Here is a 21,419-nt window from a genome sequence, read left to right on the forward strand (position 1 = left end):
ATGCTCAGGATGGATTTTATCAGCGCGCAAAATGAGTTAGCAATTTGTTTTGGCCTTAACTTCCTCCTCCGACCTTGGATTGGCCCAAATGATATATGGCTGGAAAGAAGACATTCTGAACTTCAAGTTTGAGTGCTTAAAGTCTTAATTTGCTTAAGGGAAGCCCAATTCGTAAGCCCTTGAAGTTGCTGGTCATGCTGACCTCAGGATGAGCTATTATTTCTGGTTGGAAGCTTGGTCATGGTGACATGAAGATGAGCTAGGGCTGCTGGTGGGATTTATTAGTGAAGTGCATCAACCATTTCAGATTTTATAAAACAAGTGTTGTATGCATTAGCCATACTTAATTCAGATTTTCAGCTTCCTTAGGCCTATATATAGTGAGGTTTCCCAAGCTTGTAAACACACCCCAAGGGGGGGAGCTCTCAAACACTTCTCTAGAGCTCCCTTCCCTTCTCTCCCTCAAATTCTCTTAGTTTCTCTTTCTAGTTTTCAATTGTTATAATGAGATCTTTGTGCTGAAATTCTCCTTAAGTTTTTCTTAGTTCCACTTTACTTTTCATTATGTAAATTCTTTTCTTTAGTTTCAAGTTTGATTAGTTTCCAAGTTTCAATTATGGTTTTTGTTCTTATTCATTATGCTTATAAGTTAATATGCTAGTTTGAATGATTGATCACCATTTAGGCTTGCATGTTAGCTATCTTGGTTTGAATTAAGAGTAGACACCATGCTTTAATTCGAATTGAACTATGAATAGGAAGAGTATGTATGGACATTCGACAACAGGGATTAGATACATGCTTGGTTGTTTAAATTGTTCTTCTATGCTTAATGGGTTCCTAATGCTTAATTTTAGGTTAGACAACAAATGATCAAATTAGGGAATTAGGAACACAAGGTTATGACCACACACCATGGCTTAATCATACTTTAGCTAGAACCAATCCATTAATCTAATTGAACTTGGGAACCTATTTTCTTGAGTTAGTTATTTCTTTCTTCCTTGTTTTATTTATTTCCTTTCTTTTTCATTTCTGTTTTGTGTAGGGAAACTAAATTGGATCATTCAATCACCAATCCCTGTGGAATCGACCTCGCACTTACATACGCTAAACTACCAACGGTTCGTGCACTTGCGAGTATCACAAGTTGAGGATGCAACTGAATCCATTTTGGTGCAGCTGTATCCACGCAACATATGTCACATCCCGGATTGGCTCCGCCGTAGCACGATATTGTCCGCTTTGGGCCCCCCCTCTCTGGCCCCACGGTTTTGTTTCTGGGAGCTCACGACCAACTTCCCAGTGGGTCACCCATTCTGGGATTGCTCTAGCCCCCAACTCGCTTAACTTCGGAGTTCCCATAACTCCGAAGCCAGTGAGCTCTCAAAAAGCCTCGTGCTAGATGGATGCGGGTATGTACATATAAGGCACCACTACTACATTTTAGCATTTGCGCGACGAATCAAAAATAGTCGCGCAAAGAACAAATCTGTCGCGGAAACAATAGCGCGACAGATATATCGTCGCGCAAATACCGTCACGCTAGACTTTGCGCGACAAAACTATAAAATATCGTCGCGCAATACCCTTCGTTGCGCCAATAGTTCAGGGACGACAAACAATCTGTCGCTCAATATTTTGCGCGACGAGAGTACAGGCGTTGCAGCAACTACGCGCGACGACACTTCAATCCGTCGCAAATATTTTTTGCGCGACGAATTAACAGACGTTGCATGAACATAATGCGACGACATATATTCGTCGCGCAAACAATATTTGTGCGACAAATATTTCGTCGTTGCAAATACCTTGTGCGATGAATAAGGATCGTGACTCAAACCCTTGCGCGACAATGATTTATTTGTCGCATTTTCTTTAGGGGACAAATACGTCCGTCGCGCAAACCGAGGATTATATTCGTTTACGATATATTTTTATGGTTTTTTTATTTTTTAAAACGTGATTTGCGCGACGGGTCATTTTTTCGTCGCGCAAATATTAGTAATTAATTTTTTTTTTTAATTTATGTGAAAAAAAAGAATTTTGATTTATTTTATTTTTATAATTAAATCAAATTGCAATTGAAAAATGTAATGAAGAGAAAATAGTTTTTTAAAACATAATATAAATGTATAATATACAAGAGAAATATTTAAAATGTAATTAAGAAAGTAAAAAACTAATTAAACAATGTAGCTAAATCTACTTCCTCGTCTGGCAAATGCGGCTCGGAGGTCTGGACATTGGGGACAGGGGCAGAGGTTTGGTGGCCATGCGCAGAGGTGGACGGGGGAACAAAAGATGGTACGGGAACGCCGGACTGGGCCATTGACTGTATAATCTGAGCCATCTGTGCCATCTGGGTTTCAAGCTGGGCCACCTTTGCTGTCAAAACACTATTTGACTGCGACGATGAACGGGATCTAGGTTCCCGCCGCCGGGCATTCCCCATCCCTCGACAGTATGTCCCTGGCCGCCTCCCTAGAGTCTGATCCAAGGTGTCCGTCAAGATCTGAAACCCTGCATCCTGTGGAGGAGCCACAGACTCGAGCGGCGTATCGGGAGGAAGCTGGGAGGCGGACTCCTGAAGAACCAACTGGCTCTTCTCAATCATGGTCGTCTGTTTAACATAACATAAAATATAAATATAAATATTTATATAATAACTATGAAACTTGAACGCGTAAAATAATCATTAAAATTAAAGAGTACTTACATGAAGGGACTCCGCCAACTCATTCCCAGGTCGAACATAAACGTCGCCGAAGACGTCAATCTCTGGGAATTTGGACCCCTCCTAAATTGAACAAGAGTATAAAAATGTTAGTACAAAAAAAAAGAAGAAATTAACATTAATGACATATTAAAAATTAAATAAAAACAACTTATTATTACCCGACGTCGCGCATCCATCCTATAGGAGAAGGGCCTGGAACCTGAATGATGGAGAAGAGCCTTCTTCTCCCTATTGCCCTTATTTGCTTTAGCCATCTTCTGTTATACAAAAATTAAAACGTATTATTTGAAATTGAAATGAAATATTAAAAAATGACATAAATCATTAGTAAGAAACGTGTAATAATTTTGAACTTAATATAAAAAATACCACATAATCAGCCTCCTGAAAATGACCACAGAGCCACTGCCAACTATCCTCCCGCCCCTCAAGCTCCTTCGGGCAACCCTCCTGAAGAGCAACCTGCGGATCATCAAATGCCTGAAAGTGGTGGTGCAGGTCGCTCTTCCACTGCTTGTACCTATCAGCGAAGAGTCTGTTGATGTACCCCAACAACTCATTGTTGACATTCTCTAAATTGTAATTCATCTACAATAAAATAATTACATACATTAAATATTTAAAATATATAAAATTGGAAGGAAAAACAATTAAAATGTAAGATACATACCGACAGGTGTCCATGCATCTCGTTATGCACCGCATCAGGCATGGCCTTCCAAGACTTCCATTTCATCGGACAATAGGTCCGAACGACTGCACCAACATCGTGCGCCAATGAGCTATGTTGGTCTGCCGTTGGGGCAGCCCGATGACGATCGTCGTATCTGATGTTGATACGAGAGTTGTTCACCCGGGTGACCTTCGATGTAGCCAACTGGCGACACGGTCCCCGGGTGTTCTTCTTGGCTGCAAAGAAATATGAAATTAATGTTAGTTTAATTTGACTAAAATATTGGTACGAAACATATGTAGTTGAAGGAAATCTTTACCTGGTCCGCTCGAAGTGGCGTCGGTGGTGCTGGAAAGCCGATGACGCCGCCTGGCGCTCATTGGTTGCGCCACTGATGACTCTGATGACGCCGGCGCATGGGGGGCACTGGGACCCACTGGCAAGTCGGGCAACTGTGGTGGGCCAGAGGCCGGTGACATCATAGTCGGGGGAGGCAAACTACGTGAAGGTTGCACCGGCTTATGACTTCTGCTGATTAGGTTTGACATCTTGCAATAAAAACAAGCACCAAAGTTTAAAAAAAATAGTTACTGTAATACACCAATCTAATAACAAATATAACATTTATTTCATTTCATTTAAAATAGAGTCAACGTCTAATAACAAATATAACAAATATAACAAATAAAACAAATAAAATATAACAAAAATATAAAACATTCTTCATTAATTATAAAACATAAAAATTATTCCAATTTAGGGTCATTATATAAACTAAGCTAACAAACATACAAATAAATCAAATTTACCAATATAAACTAAGCATATTTTAACAATATTACAAATTTAATTAACGCATATATGTTGGCGTACGGTTTGCGATTTCCGAGTATCCGGGACTCCAATCCACAATCCGTTGAATCCTATATGATCCTAGACATACAAGGTACATCATACATGAGTTTGAGTTTCATCCAATGGTCCGAACAAATCAAACCGTTAAATCGCACAATAGGCGAAATCCATTCGAGGCTGAAACGGTATCCAAATTGGAAACCGAACACACCTACACGGTCATGACAACTAGTGGATCGCATTGGGACACAATGTGATTTTGCTACAGTTCCATAGCGCTGCCACACGCGGCAGCAGCGCATGTATGTGAAAAAGCGATAACGATCGCCGGAAAAATCTCAAAATTAAGGGCCAATCTTCCTACCCTAGGTTCAGGACATCGAATAGAGGCAGTTTTCTTCTCGGACCTGGGCCAAAAAATGGCCGGAAGTGGCCGGAATTTCATCCCGAAATCCGGCCAAAATCTTAGTTACAAAATTAGACAACGTACGCTACAAATTTAACAAATCCTATCCAACCATCAGCTAGACAATAAAAAATAGGGGGAAATGCATACCTCAGTCGTCAGATTTGGAGGCCGGAGGAGGGAGAACGAAGCCGGAGATATTCGCCCAAAACCGGATAAATTCCCGCCGGTTTCTCGAACCCAATCGTCGCGGCGGCGGCTCGGAAAGGTCTGAGTCCGTTGGCGGTGATCGCCCGGTCGTTAATGTGGAAAGTTGAGGTGGTGGCCGGAGGAGAGAGAGAGAGAGAGAGAGAGAGAGAGAGAGAGAGAGAGAGAAGAGACAGCGGCGGCAAGAATGAACCAGAAGGTCTGAAACTGTCGAATTATTATCAGACCTTTGCGCGACGAAATATAAAGTGTTCGTCGCGCAAAACAGTAAAGTGTCTAAACGGTGCGTTTTCGATTAAAATTTTCGCGCAAAACTGAAAATATTAACTTTGCGCTACGAAATAAACTCCCATCGTCGCGCAACGTCGTTGCAGTAGCGGCAATTGAACCGCCAAAAATTTCACCACCTTACGCGACGGGGACAAAATTTTCCGTCGCGTAAACATCATACCCTAAACCCTAAACCCTAAACCCTAAACCCTGAACCCTGAACTCTGAACCCTGATCACATAAAACCCTAAACGACATCATCCCATTGCGCGACGAATAAAGTTGTGTTCGTCGCATCTACATGTTTTGCGCGACGACAGTTACCCGTCGCGCAATTTCTTCTATAAAATTTGAAACAAATTGTTTTCATAGCATACACATTCTACGAAACTAGTTTCAACGATCCAACCGTCAAACGTATTTGCTTATACTTAGAGATCGTATACACCAAAAATGGGGAAAAAAAAACGTGTAGAGATCAAGTAACGGGACAAAAGTTTTCGACGGTTATAATGGAAAAATCACGATTTTACGGTCAATTTTACTCTGATTTCGATAATTTTTTACGGATACAATCCTTCACCCAACTTGAATTCAATGACAGTATTTGATCTTCATTTCAAATTATTTACACTAGTGGATATCACAAAATCTTATGTTCTACTTAACAAGTTTATATATAAACTTTTAATAGTTAGTGACTATACTGTGTGAATCATATACGCATTATAGATAACTTTTTTCATCGATCCAACCGTCACACTTGTTTGTTTCTACTTAGAGATCGTATACGCCGAAAATCGAAAAAAAAAAAGGTATGTAGATTGCGTAACGGGACAAAAGTTTTCAACGGTTATAAAGGAAAAATCACGATTTAACGGTCAATTTTACCCCGATTTCGAAGATTTTTTACGGATACACTCCTTCACCCTATATGTATCCAATGACAGAGTTTGATCTTCATTTCAAATTATTTATACTAGTGAATACTGAGTTAAAATTCCTAAGTGTCATGTATAGAAATATTTTTTTAAAAATTAAAGTGGTTTACGCGACGAAGTGAAATATTTCGCCTGTAAATAGTTTGCACGACAATGATTTTTCGTCGCGCAAACATTTTTGTGTCGAGTTATTCGTCATGTCGTCGCGCAAAGATCAGTTTTAAATTTTTTCCTGACACTTGTGTTTTTTTGGGAAAATTAACCTTGCGAGACGAAACATATCGTCGCGCAAGGGTTACTATAACGACGCTGGTGTTGTCCGTCGCGCAAAAGACACTTCGAAACTATTCCCGGACACTTGTAAATTTTTTTGGACAATTATTCTTGCGAGACGGAGATAATCGTCGCGCAAATGGGTTTGGGCGACGCTATTAGATGTTTTCGTCGTGCAAAATTTTGTTTTATTTTAAAAAAATTAAATTGATATTTAGTGTAAATATTTGTTGATACTATATTCGTATTTACTATATATGCAAAAGATGATCACAACTTGTTTTAGGGGACGTGATAAAGCATATATTTATATGGTTTGGATATCATATATTTATATGATAAAGCATATAATTGTCATAGAAAACTTTATATTTTTTCATACTATATTTGTATTTTGTTATACCTTTATTCATTTGTCTTTTTACAAAACTCTATGCAAATATATGACGTTAATTAGGAAAAGTTACTGACACAAAGAGAAAACATGTACATTTCATTAAATTACAAATAAATTACATTATTCATCAGATGAACATGTACATTTCGTTAAATTATAAATAAATTACATTATTCATCAGATGAACTATAATAACCTTCGTTATCATCACTATCATGACTATCCGTCTCCCAATCCTCTTCCTCCTCCTCTTCCTCCGCCTCCTCCATAAGTACATCATCGTCGTTGTCGTCCCCCATGGTTGGATCGTATCGCGGAAGATCACCGAGGTCAATTGTAATTGACTGAATCGGTATTTCTCTTGAAGACACTCCGTCAATCTGAAATGGTTCTTGAACAACATTTGTATCGAAAAGTGTATGTGCATCATTTTCCATGGAAGAGTCTAAACGTTGGTCAACGACGTCGACGTCGTTGTCCGATGGGTCTAGTTCTGGTATATCATACACGTTCCTCTGATCCATATGCTGAACCACTTTCCAATCGTTCCCCGCTTTAGGGTCATTTAGATACACAACTTGTTTTGCCATGTTTGCCAAAATGTAAGGGTCGTCATCATACCAAGTTCTGCTCATGTTCACAGATAGTAACCCATGATCGATTTTAATACTTCCCTGCCTATTTGGGTTCGTATCAAACCATCGACACTTAAACATGATCACTTGGTACCGGTCTTTGTAAAGCAATTGCACGACAGTTGTGAGTTTGCCATAGAAATCAATGTCTGTACTTTCCCCTCCACCTGGAACATGGACACCGCTGTTTTGCGTACACAACTTGTCATCTCGTGCATGACCTAAAAACTTGACGCCGTTAACATGGCAACCTGAGAACAATTCTGCTCGGAGTGGGCCGAATGCCAAGTTATATAACTCTTCACTGTAAGTGGGGGAATTCTCTGATTTCAACTTATTCACCTAATATTATTAAAAAAAACCGAAATAGGTTAGTTTGGAAAAATGTAATAGCACAATATATATATGAATTAGAAAACACTTATAACTTACATATTCCAAAAACCATTGTGGAAACAATTCACGGTGTTTCTTGGAATACAAATGTGATGGATGTTCTCGCTTCATCATCTCTTCATGTTCATCTAAGTATGCCAATATCTCATCACAATTGTTCAATACGAACCAATGAGCTACCTCCATGTCATTTCTGGAAAACGATTCTCCTCGTACAGGATCTCCAAAGGGTCGTGCGCTTTGGGCAAAAACAGAAAGTTGCTCATTTCTCAGACCTCCGTCATTATTGCGCTGAGGTCGATTGAAAGCCGTGTCCACATCCTTTAAATACATTCCACAGAAAGTAAGCGCCTCATATTGAACCCAAGCCTCTACAATTGATCCTTCGGGCTTCGCTCTGTTGCGTACGCTTTTTTTCAGCTCTCCGAGTAGCCTGCCAAAATAAACCGAAATTAGCAAGTAGTAAGCATGAGATAATGATGCATACACAAATGATGATGATTATATACCTTTCTATTGGATACATCCAGCGATAGTTGACTGGACCAGCAAGCAATGCCTCTTCTGGCAAGTGAACCATCACGTGAATCATACTCGTGAAGAAAGCCGGAGGGAATATCATCTCAAACTTGCATAAGACTTGGACAATGTCTTGGCGCAACTGATCAATGTCTGTCTTTCGCAACGTTTTTGCCGTCAGTTGGGAAAAAAATCTGGACAACAATATGATTGGCTTGACTACATCTTCCGGCAATAGGTGTCGAATCCCCACAGGAAGTAAGCGTTGCATAAACACATGACAGTCGTGACTCTTGAGTCCAGTAAATTTACCCCCGTCAACCCTCACGCAACGTGCGATATTAGAAGCATACCCGTCAGGAAACTTTACAGACGATACGAACTGTAGAAACTCTTTGTTGTCATTCGGTTTCATGGAAAAAAATGCAAGATCCCGTATAGCTTTATCACTGCCCCTTTTCAGCCATAAACCCTTTCGTATGCCCATTCTTTCCAAATCAAGACGCGCTTTCGGAGTGTCCTTTGTCTTGCCCTTGATATCTAGAATCGTTCCCATCAATGTGTCAAACACATTTTTCTCAACATGCATAACGTCGAGATTGTGCCTCAATTTTAGTTTCGACCAATATGGGAGCTCAAAAAACATAGACTTGTGCGTCCAGTTCATATGTGTAGCAGGTCTGGTCCGACTAACTGTTTTCCCAAACGGAGCAAAATCCAAATGGTTAAGTTGTTCTAAGATCTGATCACCGGACCATTCTCTAGGTTTTGCGCGACGCTCTTTGTTCCCGTCGAACTCTATATCCTTCTCCCGCCACTCGTGGTCCCATGGCAACCATCTTCGATGCCCAAGGTAACACACTTTTCCAGCGTGCCAACCGGAAGTTACATCTTCCTTGCATACAGGGCATGCCATATAACCCTTTGTGCTCCACCCCGAAACCATTGCATATGCGGGAAAATCATTCACAGTCCACATAACTGCCGCCCGCAAAGTGAACATCTTCTTAGTAGATTTATCGTACGTGCGCACCCCGTTTGTCCATAAATCTTTGAGCTCATCAACCAACGGCCTTAAGTACACATCGATTGACCTGCCAGGATCCTCAGTTATCAAAACAGTCATCATCATGTACTCTTTTCTCATGCATTTCCAAGGGGGCAAATTATATGGAAATACGAAAATCGGCCAAGTGCTGTGGTGTTGGTTTAGAACCCCGTACGGATTGAAACCGTCAGTCGCAAGTCCCAACCTCACATTTCGGGGATCAGCAGCAAACTCGGGGAACATTCGATCGAAATCTTTCCATGCCTCCCCATCTGCAGGATGCCGCATCACATCGTCGTCTACCCGTTTTTCCTTATGCCATCTCATGTCTGTGGCAGTATGCGTCGACATATACAATCGCTGCAACCTTGGTTTCAGGGGCAGATAACGCATGACTTTTTGTGGAATCTTACTCATTCTATTCTGAGATGTCTGTTTGAACCTCGATTCATTGCATATAGGGCATGTATCCAACGTTTCATACTCTTTATAGAATAACATGCAATTATTTTTGCAAGCGTGGATCTTTTCATAACCCAATCCAAGACCACTCAACATCTTCTGTGCCTGTCTGTGATCTTTCGGCAAACAATTGTCTGTTGGAAGCATTTTCTTGAAAACCCCCAAAAAGTAATCGAAACACAAGTTCGACATACGATACTTTATTTTCCCGTGCATTAGCTCCACAATCGCCGTCAGAACGGAAAAGCGCTCGCACCCCGAGTATAACTCCTGGTTGGCATTTCTTAACAGGTTTTCATACTGTTCGAACTCTGCACTGTCCATTGGTGTAGGCACATCATCTTCTCCTTCCTGAGTGCTGCTGGTCGATGCAAATGGAAAAGCATCATGTATAATATCCCTGACTTGTTCATTAGGATCCACAATAGGTTCAACATTGTCCATTCTTGTGGCCCCTGAAGACGAAGCGATGTCTACTTGTTCCCCGTGATGGTTCCAAGTGCTGTATGTCTCAATCATTCCATTTCTTACTAAATGAAATCGAACATGTTCAATTGTCTCCCACAACATGTTGTTACACCTCCTGCAAGGACACCGGATTCTAGTTGCACCTGGGTTGTGTGTCCGTGCAAAGTCAATAAAATCCTCGATTCCATCCAAGTATTCGCTTGCGCACCTATCCGGGTTTTGTATCCACCTCCTGCTCATCTTTCCTGGAACCACAATCACAATACAACAATCATGTTGTATTCGTACAAAATCTTTCCTTATGCCTCCGGTAAGGGCCCTATCCCATTCGGAAATGCATAGCCATGTCATGTAATTTACAGCTACATGAGATTAGATTTCGACGTGGATAAATTTCGGCAGCATCTCGGTACAGTTCTTGAGGTGTACCGTAGATATAAAATACCTACGTACCACCCGAAGAACGTACCGAGACGACACCGAAATCTCCACAATCGAAACCTAATCATGTAGCTGTAAACTACGGGACATGACTATGCATTTCCAAACTGTCCAAAATATGGGACAATTGAAGAATTAATTGGACCGTAGTCGTGGTTTACCCACCCATGCGCGGTCCAACTAACCTCGAACGGGAACTAAGCTTTATAAAAAAAAAAATGTACAAAGTTAATTTCAATTAACTTTGTACATTAACGTACATTCATAATTTAACATCATATTATAAACATAATTTCATAAATCAATATAAATATAATGTTATACATTTTATATTATAAAACAACGAAAATACCTTCTAAATCGTTCTCCTCCAATCGCTAATCACATATAATATTCCTATATACAAAGAAATTAATGGTGTTAGTATGAATTTACAGTAAAATTTTTACACTAACGATAAAAAATGCATACCTAATGACCGTATCAGAGGCAGAAGTAGCTCAACTCATAAACGAAATGAAAATGACGAATTTTGTGTGCCGAAACCTCTTGAGAAAGATGCAGCAACAGCAGAGGCAAACTGCAATTTTTTCTGCAGTTTGCCTCTGCCATGGACGTGCTAAGCTTAGTATAGACGACGAGTTTGCGCGACGGATACCTCTGTCGTCGCGCAAGATTCTTCCGTTTTGCGCGACGAATAATTAGTTCAACATATGTCGCGCAAACCACGTCACCGTCGCGCAAAGGTTATTCCCCAGTCGCGCAAGGTACTGTCGACATCGATTTTTTGCGCGACGATGTAGTTCTATCCGTCGCACAATAATTCGTCGCACAAACAACGTGCGACGAAATGTTTGTCGCGCAATCCTCTGTCGCGCAATTTTTTGGCGCGAAATGCTATCGACAGTAGTCCGTTCTTCGCGCCTTTTTTTTTCGCGACGAAAGTTTTTACTTGTCGCGCAAAATACCTTAGCGCGACGAGAAATACTGTCGCGCAAAGTTCACCGCCAAATAAATTTTTCCGCGCGTTTTCCCAGCTACTTTATGCGACGCTCTTTGTTTTCGTCGCGCAAACAGTAATTTGCGCGACGATTAATTTTGTCGTACAATTTTGCGCTATGATTTATGTTACCCGTCGCGCAAAATATCTATGTGGGACGATTTATCCTCCGTCGCGCAAAAAACCGTCGCGCAAGGGCTAAAATGTAGTAGTGCACATCACCCCCTCTCCGTTGGTCGATGTGGGATCTTACATTGTAGACATTCTCTGTGGGTGCTCCACGTGTCCGGAGGGTACTTGGTGTCTACCATTGCGTTCGGCAATCTGGGGGGTGTTGCGTAGATTTAGCTCCACCAAAATGGATTAAGCTGCATCCTCAACTTGTGATACTCGCAAGTGCACGAACCGTTGGTAGTATAGCATATGTAAGTGCGAGGTCGATTCCACAGGGATTGGTGATTGAATGATCCAATTTAGTTTCCCTACACAAAATAGAAACAAAAACAAAGAACATAAAACAAGGAAGAAAGAAATAAGTAACTCAAGCAAATAAGTTCCCAAGTTCAATTTAGATTAATGGATTGATTCTAGCTAAAGTATGATTAAGCCATGGTGTGTGGTCATAACCTTGTGTTCCTAATTCCCTAATTTGATCATTTGTTGTCTAACCTAAAATTAAGCATTAGGAACCCATTAAGCATAGAAGAACATTTTAAACAACCAAGTATGTATCTAATCCCTGTTGTCGAATGTCCATACATACTCTTCCTATTCATAGTTCAATTCGAATTAAAGCATGGTGTATACTCTTAATTCAAACCAAGATAGCTAACATGCAAGCCTAAATGGTGATCAATCATTCAAACTAGCATATTAACTTATAAGCATAATGAATAAGAACAAAAACCATAATTGAAACTTGGAAACTAATTCAACTTGAAAACTTAAGAAAAGAATTTACATAACAAAGAAAAATAAATTACAACTAAGAAAACATTAAGGAAACTAAGAGAACTTTGAGGAAGAAAGGAAGTGTTTGAGAACTTTGAGGAGGGAGAAGAAAGTGTTTGGGAACTTTAGAGAATTTTGGAAGAACATGTGTTTGAGAGCTTTGAGGATTTTGGAAGGGAATGTGTTTAAGACATGGGGAATTTGGAAGAGAGTGTTTGAGAACTTGGAGGATTTGGAGAAGAAAGTAGAGAGGTGTTTTGAGAGCTTTGTGGATTTTGGAAGAGAGTGTTTAGGAACTTTGAGAATTTGGAAGAGAGTGGTTGAGAACTTGGAGGATGTTTGTGAACTTGGAGAATTTGAGAACTTAGGGAAGGAAGAGAAATGTGTTTGTGAAGTGTTTGAGACATGGAGACTTTTGGAAGAGAAGGGAAGTAGAGAGATGTTTGAGAACTTTGAGGATTTTGGAAGAACATGTGTTTGAAAGCTTTAGAGAATTAGAAGAAGAGAAAGGAAAAGTGTTTGATATTTAGTACAAAGAAAATTTAATAGAATGATCTTATTACAACAATTGAGAACTACAAAGGGAAACTAAGAGAATTTGAGGGAGAGAAGGGAAGGGAGCTCTAGAGAAGTGTTTGAGAGCTCCCCCCCCTTGGGGTGTTATTACAAGCTTAGAGAACTTCCCTATTTATAGGCCTAGGGGAAGTGAAAATCAGAATTCAATAAGACTAATGCATACAACACTTGAATTATAAAATCTGAAATGGTTGATGCACTTGTATTAGAAAATCTGAAATGGGTGATGCACTTGTATTAGAAAATCTTGAATTGGTTGATGCACTTCACCACTAAATCCCACCAGCAGCCCTAGCTCATCTTCATGTCACCATGACCAAGCTTCCAACCAGAAATGATAGCTCATACCTAGCTCACCATGACCAAGCATCCAACCAGCACATGCTGAGGTCAGCATGACCAGCAACTTCAAGGGCTTACAACTTGGGCTTCTCTTAATCAAATTAGGACTTTAAGCACTCTAAATTGAAGTTCAGAATGTCTTCTTTCCAGCCATATGTTATTTGGGCCAATCCAAGGTCGGAGGAAGAAGTTAAGGCCGAAACAAATTGCTAACTCATTTTCCGCGCTGATAAGATCCATCCTGAGCATGGTTCTGTGTTTGCTAGGTAACGGACTCCAGATTTATCCAATGGGGCTGAATTTTGGATATGTTATAGTACACACCAATTGGAGCAACTTTCATGAAGAATGTGGCCTCATCCGAGCTATGTAGGTTGCTGAAATAAAGCTTGCAATATGACCTACGGAACTGGACTGGCAGGGGGCTGTAGCCATAATGAATTTGTCTTTAAGCTCTTCATCAATTCATCCAAATTAGGCCTTAACATGCTTGAATTGCATGAATTATGTTCTCCAAAGCCATCATTGTTACCTAAAGCTCAATTAACTGAAAGATAAACACAAAAAGGATTAAAAGCACAAGTTTAACTCAAAAACATAACCAAATCATAAGCTAGAAGGGTAAGAAATAATATACAATTATGAACCGATCAGGGGGCCGAATGTTGCCTTACCATTCTCCTCTTTAGTCCACGTGTTGCTTTCCTAGTGGTCCACCAATTGTGGTGTAAACAAAAAACATAAACAAAAAATGAAACTAAGATCAGCATTAAGAAAAAGAAAATTTGGTCCACAATTAATTGAATAAGCTTGAGTGTAAATTATTCAGCATGACAAGGAATTGCTTCCTTATTATAATGCAATTTAAACTTATAGTTTGTCTCATTATTAATTTATTAGTGAGGAGACATTTGAAAATCAGATTTTTTTTGTTTGGATCACTTGGATCAACCAATTATGGACCTTCTTGGGTCGATAGTAAGTTTATATATATATATGATAGGAAGTAAAATTCTATAGCGAGGGTCCTTAGATGATGTTCTATATCTTAACCGTTGAGTCAAATTAGATAGTTTGATCCAACAGATAAAAGATAAGAGCTCTTCTTAGGGCCTTAGAAGGCCAAACTATTTGTATATGACAAGATACAATTTTTGACAACCTACAAAAGCAAACTGCTTTAGTCATCATGCATGTCAAATTTTCTTTATTCTGATTTCAGTTCCAAATACCTGCCATAAAAAAAAAAAAAATGGAGACTGATTTTCCCACTCTCTTTTTATCCACTTACGGGGAGTGAGAAAATCATTTACCAAAAAGAATTCAGTTCCAAAAGTTTAGGTACCACCCTTGATTTACAAATCCAATTCAACAAGCTCATATAATTTTGTTGCTTGAAGCCCAGGATGCACAATGAAGTTGAACAAGGCCCAATTTGACTTGGGCCTTTAAGCCCATTAGGTGAGCTGACCACACACTAATCCTATTCGTTTTTTAAATCAACAGGAAAATGAGATTTTTTTTTTCAATACAAGCGATTGTCTAAACTACAAGGAGGGGGTTTCTCTCTCTCACACACACACATTACCAAGGTGCAATAGGGATTCGAATATGAGACCTATGATATGCAAATCAAGGCTCCTTTCTACTCGACTAGACCCAAAATTCAAATTTAAGACTTCTTTCAACGTTAAGAAAAAGAATATTACTAAACTACCGAGAGTTATTGGCTGTGAAGGATACTAAGATTTTTATTTTCTAAATTTTTGATTTGTTAATCACCAACTACCAAGTTTGATGTAGCAATTCTCTTTGGATAAATTCTATTTTTGGATTTGGCATAATTTAGAGCCGTCACAACTGAATGAAATGATGACATATTTCCAGACATACATACTGGTGGTACAATGTGAAAGGGAACTACTTTCAAATTAGTTCCATGGCGTTTATGCACAAGTTGATCCTTTAAATACTAATTCTGATTCAAATACACCCAGACAAATCCATGCACATACATACCAGTAAAGTCGATAGCTAAGCGGACAAAGGGCAAAAAGTATTTGCAAAAAGAATAATGAAGTGATGGTTAACAATGATTGATGACGACCATTAATTGCTATTAACCTCTTGTTTAAAAAAATAATTAAGTTTGGATTAACAGCCCACACAGAGAGCTGAGAAGGTGACAAGTGCAACAACGTAACACATGAAAACATGGATGAATATTTGCCATCTTTGCCGTTTAAGTTAATTGCTGAGGAATTCTATATTTAATTTCTCAATCAATGTCATGCATATAAAGTTGCCTCGACAATCAAGGAGGGTCCTCCGTATATGTATACATCTCTCTCTCATAAGGCGACATATATTTGATGGCGATATGCAACCAAATACCTAATATAACACAAATTAATCTTCTTTGTAAATGAATGGCCCCTAGCTCCCTTATTCTTGGATTAAATATATAGTCTAGCTACCTAGCAAATGGTTTGAACAAAATTCTCTTGTTATAAACATAACATCAGAGCCGGTCCATTGATTTTGGAGGCCCTGTGCAAATATGGATGTCGAGGCCCTACATATACAAGTAGGAAAAAAAAATCCATATAGAAACAAAATTTTCTGACACTGGAGGAACACCTTCGGAAAGAGCTTCCCAGAAAAATTTCTTTAGTCACTCTTCCAAATCATAGAGCTGATAAATTGATTTTCCAATTTCAATGCTCAGTGAATTCTCATGTGAATGAGGGAGGGAGAAAAGATATTTAATATTTCATTTTTATTTTCATGTCTCAATTAATTGAATGCGTTGACTCGGAAAAAATTGGGGCCCCTAAATTTTGGGGGCCCTGTGCGGTCGCACATCTCGCACACCCCATGGGCCGCCTCTGCATAACATTTCTACTTATATATTTCTTGAGAGTTAAGAGACGACTGATTAAGAATATTATTGTACTTGAGTTATTCCGTGCTTTGTTGGAAAAGATCATGAGTTAATTAAAATATCATGAACAGACGTTTGTTCCATAAGAGAATTAAAAAAATGTAACTTGTATTAAAAGAAACAAATATTAGAAAATCTCTTCAAGGATATACGTCTTTCAGTTTGAAAAGTAGAGTATAGTTGATGCTAAGATCACCCAGATTATAGAACGCCAAGAGAATAAAAAGAAAAAGACTTTTGGTATTTTGTGGAATGTCTTCTAATGCAATCTATTGGCAATATTTTGTTGAAATCAATACTATCTACTAAAGATGCGTGTATTTTAAGCTATTCCAGAAAGGTACCCCTATTGCACCTAAACTCTTGTCTGTATTTTGATTTAAAATAATAAGTTCCAAAGACAATGACCTGACCAACAGTGCTTCATAATTATTTAATTAGTAATCGATTGGAAAATTACTTGTCAATTTCTATATATTTTTAGCAAGCAGACGGAAAGGTAAGTACAGTCTTTGCTTTATATTGCTTAGCTGTTTGAGAAACAATGGAAACAGTAAAAGTGAATTCCACTAACATTCAGAGAAACAAAACATGAAGAAAGAAAATAATAACTGTAACTGCTAAATTATACGTATGTATGAACGTTTGTCAACAGTTGATGATATAAGTTGTATCAGCGATAAACATACGTGACTGTTGAAAGCAAATCTCTTATCCTCATGTATTATTATGCAGTCACTCAGTGTCATGTCTCACCCAACACAAGTTCAAATAATTTCTTGACCTCACCATCATCTTCATTGCCTTTGAAAAATGAAACCCTCCTTTCTCTCTCTTGCTACATATTGTTTTATATGAAGAAACCAGGCCAGCTCAGTGAAGAAATGTATGATTAATTAAATCAAGTTGAGAATGAGGACATTAATTCCGTAGAATCTCTCTGGATAGGACAATCTCACTGTGTATTCTAACCTAAAAAGAAAGAGTCTTAGTCCTTGAGTTGAATTAATAATGAAGGCATCCATCTTAGCAAGATGCATTCATTCAGAGGTTATTTTTGAGCAGGCATATGCATGTGACCTGTTCCATTTTTATAATGAAACCATTCCTTCAACCCTGTTCTTGCCAACTTGTTTTGAAAATTCGAGACCTTGTTGTTTAATCTAGCTATGTGATGTTGGCTATGGCCTCGCTAGTTTTTGAAACTCTAAACTACTTTTGAATATATTTAATTATTCACTAAACAGAATCTCAATATATTTGATTAATCGTTGTCATGTGTTTTTCATGATCTAATTAACGACTCGGGTCTTTCTCTTTCTTTTTGTTTTACTTAAGTAAATATATATATATATATATATATATATATATATATATTTGTTGTATTTCCGGGAATTGTCTTGTAGTTCGAACTTAAAATCACTGATTATTTATCTATAGATAAATGCTCTTACCCTTGAGCGCTATGGATCCGTTGGGTTTTGAGTCATTTGACTATATATAGAAATTAAATCCAATAACATTAGCTTTCATTCGAAACTAGAAGATTGTTCAGTTAAGCTTCTTAAAATTTATGGCTCAAAAGAAAAATTATCTTCTTATCCCGTTTCTTGAAATCTTGGGTTGTGTGACTGTGTGATCTTGAATTGGCAGGTAGGATAATCCAATATCCCACTCAGTCAACTGGACCTCTGGCCAGACGTTTAAGCCAAATTTTAAGACCTGACCAATACCATTACCATATCCCCAGTCATTTCTGGAAATCTAAAAAATTTGTTATTGTTGACTGATGACTTTATTATTGACATGGAAGTCTTACAATTTGATTCAAACACGTCCCCACTTCGATATAGAAACAATATGAAACATCTTGAGGTGGACAAAATAAAAAGGTTAAAACTGGTGAGTTTATTATGTTTATATAGCCATCAACAACAAATTAAGAAGCAAAATATATATGTTTTTGAAATTCTGTAAACATAATTTCTTTAGGGAGATAATCACTCTGTTGAAATGTGGATTCAAATGTTAGAGCCACTCAAAAAATGACTATAAGTAAGCTTATGCAGGTTGACAATGTGTTTTGTAGTACAAGCGATAGTCTAAATTAGAGGGGAGAGAGTTTCTCACACACAAACACACAAACACACAACTAAGATGTCATGGAGGTTTGAACTTAAGACCTATGATATGCAATTAAAGCCCATTTCCACTCGATTAGACCCTATTGGCATTGACTGTCATTTTGTTAATTTCTCACGTTCTTGTTAATTTCATTATGCAAAGCGAAATTAAGGTTGAATTAATAAGAGAGATTAGTGTTAATTGAATGTGGATTGGGCCATGTGTTCTAGATGTGGTTGTTACGTAGTACTTTGCCAGAACTTCAACAACGGACGCCCTGTCAACCCTGAAGACTAATAATATTCGGCACACGTGTATATCTTTGGAATTAATGAGACCAAGAAAACAATGAATTTAAAATTGTGAAGGCAGCCTGGCCTATATATACGGCTAACTCGGCTAAATACTCTTTTAGCCTCTTAATCAAAGATTTACTGTTAAATCAGAATTATACATGTAGAGCAACTATCATGGTAGAACTGTTAATGTGTTTCTATCTCTGTAACTGTCTTAATTGACGATTTGATAACATAACATACGAAATTGATGACATAATATACGAAAATTTTACATTATATTATGCTTACTAAGGTAGAGCCATAAAGCAATATCTTTGTTCCTAATGATATAATAATGACGATGCATGATATCATGTGTCCTCCTGATCACTCTGACTCTTTGACTCTCTTGAAGATGTTGCTTCTAATTAAGTACAAATGAAGGAGGAAATGAGGCATCTTGGCATTCACTATTTTGCTTAAGGGAGATTTCAGTCAGATTGTTTCAGTTTGTCTGTAAGCAAACCCACACCTTACAAGATGCGCTCATCTTCAGGACCCACAACACTGATTTATTATTAAACCATTTGCTTCCCCCTCCTAAGAAAAAAACAGAGAGAAAAAATATATACACTTCTCATTTCAGTGAGTACTGATGAAAGCCAACCAGAAATACTTATTAAAAAAAAAAAAATTCAAGTAGCTACAACTCTATGACAGAGCAAGGTAGAAGAGAACCCACCACTTTACACCTTCCAATTAAACACCTCCCTAAGCAACCTCAGCCCCTTTATGCCTCATATCAATCCATGTACTTTTCAGTGTCTATAACTTAAATATATATAGGCTATCAGTTCTACTTTGTTTCAAAAGTCCATATATACTTTCAATTCTTCCTCTTTTTTGCAATTTAAGTTTTCCTTCAAATTAAGCTTGGCTGGAGAGTAAATCTGAGGTGGTGGTGGTAGTGTAATGGAACAAGCAAGGTACTGGATGTGGGCAAAGCGCAAGCACAACAGTTTGAGCTCATCTCAGCATGATCATCTTCAAGTGCCAATTAGCAATCCATCAAACGATGATTCGTGGGAAGAACAAGCTTTCGCGGAAGATGCGGCCGGGCCTCTTGGAGGGTGCATATGGCCTCCGAGATCTTACTCTTGCAGCTTTTGCAGGAGAGAGTTCCGTTCAGCTCAAGCTCTAGGCGGCCACATGAATGTCCACAGGAGAGACAGGGCTAGACTAAAGCAGTCTCCAAATGATGAAACTGCCCTCCAAAATCATCATCATCCGGATGATCATTCTGTCCAAAATCATAATCCCTTCTCCTCTTCATCTTTGGGTAGTTTTCAATACCCATCTCATCAAGTTTGTGCCTTGGCTTACAACCCTAATAACCCTAGTTCCGATCCCGGTGCTACTATTGCATCCTCATCACCATCCTCAGGTTCTAGGGTTTCAGCTCAATTACCATGTAAAGAAAATTGTGCTGACCAAACCCTGAAGATCCTACCTTCTTCTTCTGCTTCTGTATCTTTTCCTCAATCTTGGTCAATCTTGGGCACAAACAGAAATAATTATGATAAATCTGTTGCAAGGAATATTATTGAAGCAGAGAAGATTTCAGGAGCTGTGGAATCTGGGTGTAGGGCTAAGGGTGATCACCATGTCACAAGTACTACTGATCTTCACAATTTGTCTGTGAGTTTGAATTTGGTTGTTCGCTGTGCTCGTCCATCCGTCTCAGATGATGAGGATGAAGCTATAATTAGTTGCAAGAGAAGAAGAACGGAAGACGTCCCGTCATCGATACCTTTCTTCCTAAAATCAGGTTCTGTTGATAAAGTACATCATCTCCAATCAGAAGGGTTTGAACTTAGCTGCACCAGCTGCACCAGCTCTATAGAGGACTTAGATCTTGAGCTCAGGCTCGGTGACCGACCTAAGGTAATTAAAGTTGATAAATAGCAGAGGCTCATCATCAACTGCTGATCATATATAGACATATTACTTTGACCTTTTGTTCACTGTTTGATGAGTTCCTTCTTTATTTGCACCTTTTTTTTTTTCCTCTTTCATCTTGAGGCTCAAGGCTTCACTCTTCGCTTAAATTGATTTGATCTATTGGCTTTCTTGGAGTGCTTATGCATTTGTGTAAGGTGTAACAAAAACCATATGGGAATCACAGAAAAGGATGAAATTAAGATTCGTCTTTGTTGATAATCACAATGCATCTCAGCTTATTATTTTAATTATATATTTCATTGATTACAGTGTAATTGTTGGTTCCTTGGCAGGGTCATTACCATCTAAGTTGATGGAATTACTTAAGAAAGTAATATCATGATCCTAAGCCTACAATTTGAGATCATCATCTTCTTCTTGTAGTTTTCTGAGTAACAGTTCTATATGTGCATATTATGAATTATACAGTTTTTTTTTTCTTTCTAAATGGGAGCTCAAACACTTTCTCTAC

At 38.6% G+C, this 21,419-nt stretch overlaps 2 protein-coding genes across 2 annotated transcripts; one reads left to right on the top strand and one right to left on the bottom strand.

Moving 5' to 3' along the window:
- Positions 1-6,814: 6,814 nt before the first annotated feature.
- LOC148293557 (uncharacterized) lies at positions 6,815-9,663 on the bottom strand. Its single transcript, XM_088254519.1, has 4 exons — positions 8,303-9,663; positions 7,830-8,226; positions 6,959-7,739; positions 6,815-6,831 (listed from the first exon to the last, which is right to left on the bottom strand). The coding sequence occupies exons 1-4, from the start codon at positions 9,646-9,648 to the stop codon at positions 6,815-6,817; spliced, it is 2,541 nt and encodes an 846-aa protein (XP_088110645.1). The 5' UTR covers positions 9,649-9,663.
- Positions 9,664-19,558: 9,895 nt separating this feature from the next.
- ZFP10 (zinc-finger protein 10) lies at positions 19,559-21,179 on the top strand. Its single transcript, XM_021969865.2, has one exon. The coding sequence runs from the start codon at positions 19,919-19,921 to the stop codon at positions 20,909-20,911; it is 993 nt and encodes a 330-aa protein (XP_021825557.1). The 5' UTR covers positions 19,559-19,918; the 3' UTR covers positions 20,912-21,179.
- Positions 21,180-21,419: the final 240 nt, after the last annotated feature.

This window comes from Prunus avium, chromosome 6, assembly GCF_965620075.1.
Source record: "Prunus avium chromosome 6, drPruAviu1.hap1.1, whole genome shotgun sequence".
Lineage (NCBI taxonomy): Eukaryota > Viridiplantae > Streptophyta > Magnoliopsida > Rosales > Rosaceae > Prunus > Prunus avium.

Coding starts and splice junctions, on each gene's coding strand:
- LOC148293557 (XM_088254519.1), bottom strand. CDS start 9,648: ATGCGGCATCCTGCAGATGGGGAGGCATGGAAAGATTTCGATCGAATG. Junction 8,227..8,302: donor TGGATGTATCCAATAGAAAG/GTATATAATCAT, acceptor TTATTTTGGCAG/GCTACTCGGAGAGCTGAAAA. Junction 7,740..7,829: donor CACAATGGTTTTTGGAATAT/GTAAGTTATAAG, acceptor TAATAATATTAG/GTGAATAAGTTGAAATCAGA.
- ZFP10 (XM_021969865.2), top strand. CDS start 19,919: ATGGAACAAGCAAGGTACTGGATGTGGGCAAAGCGCAAGCACAACAGT.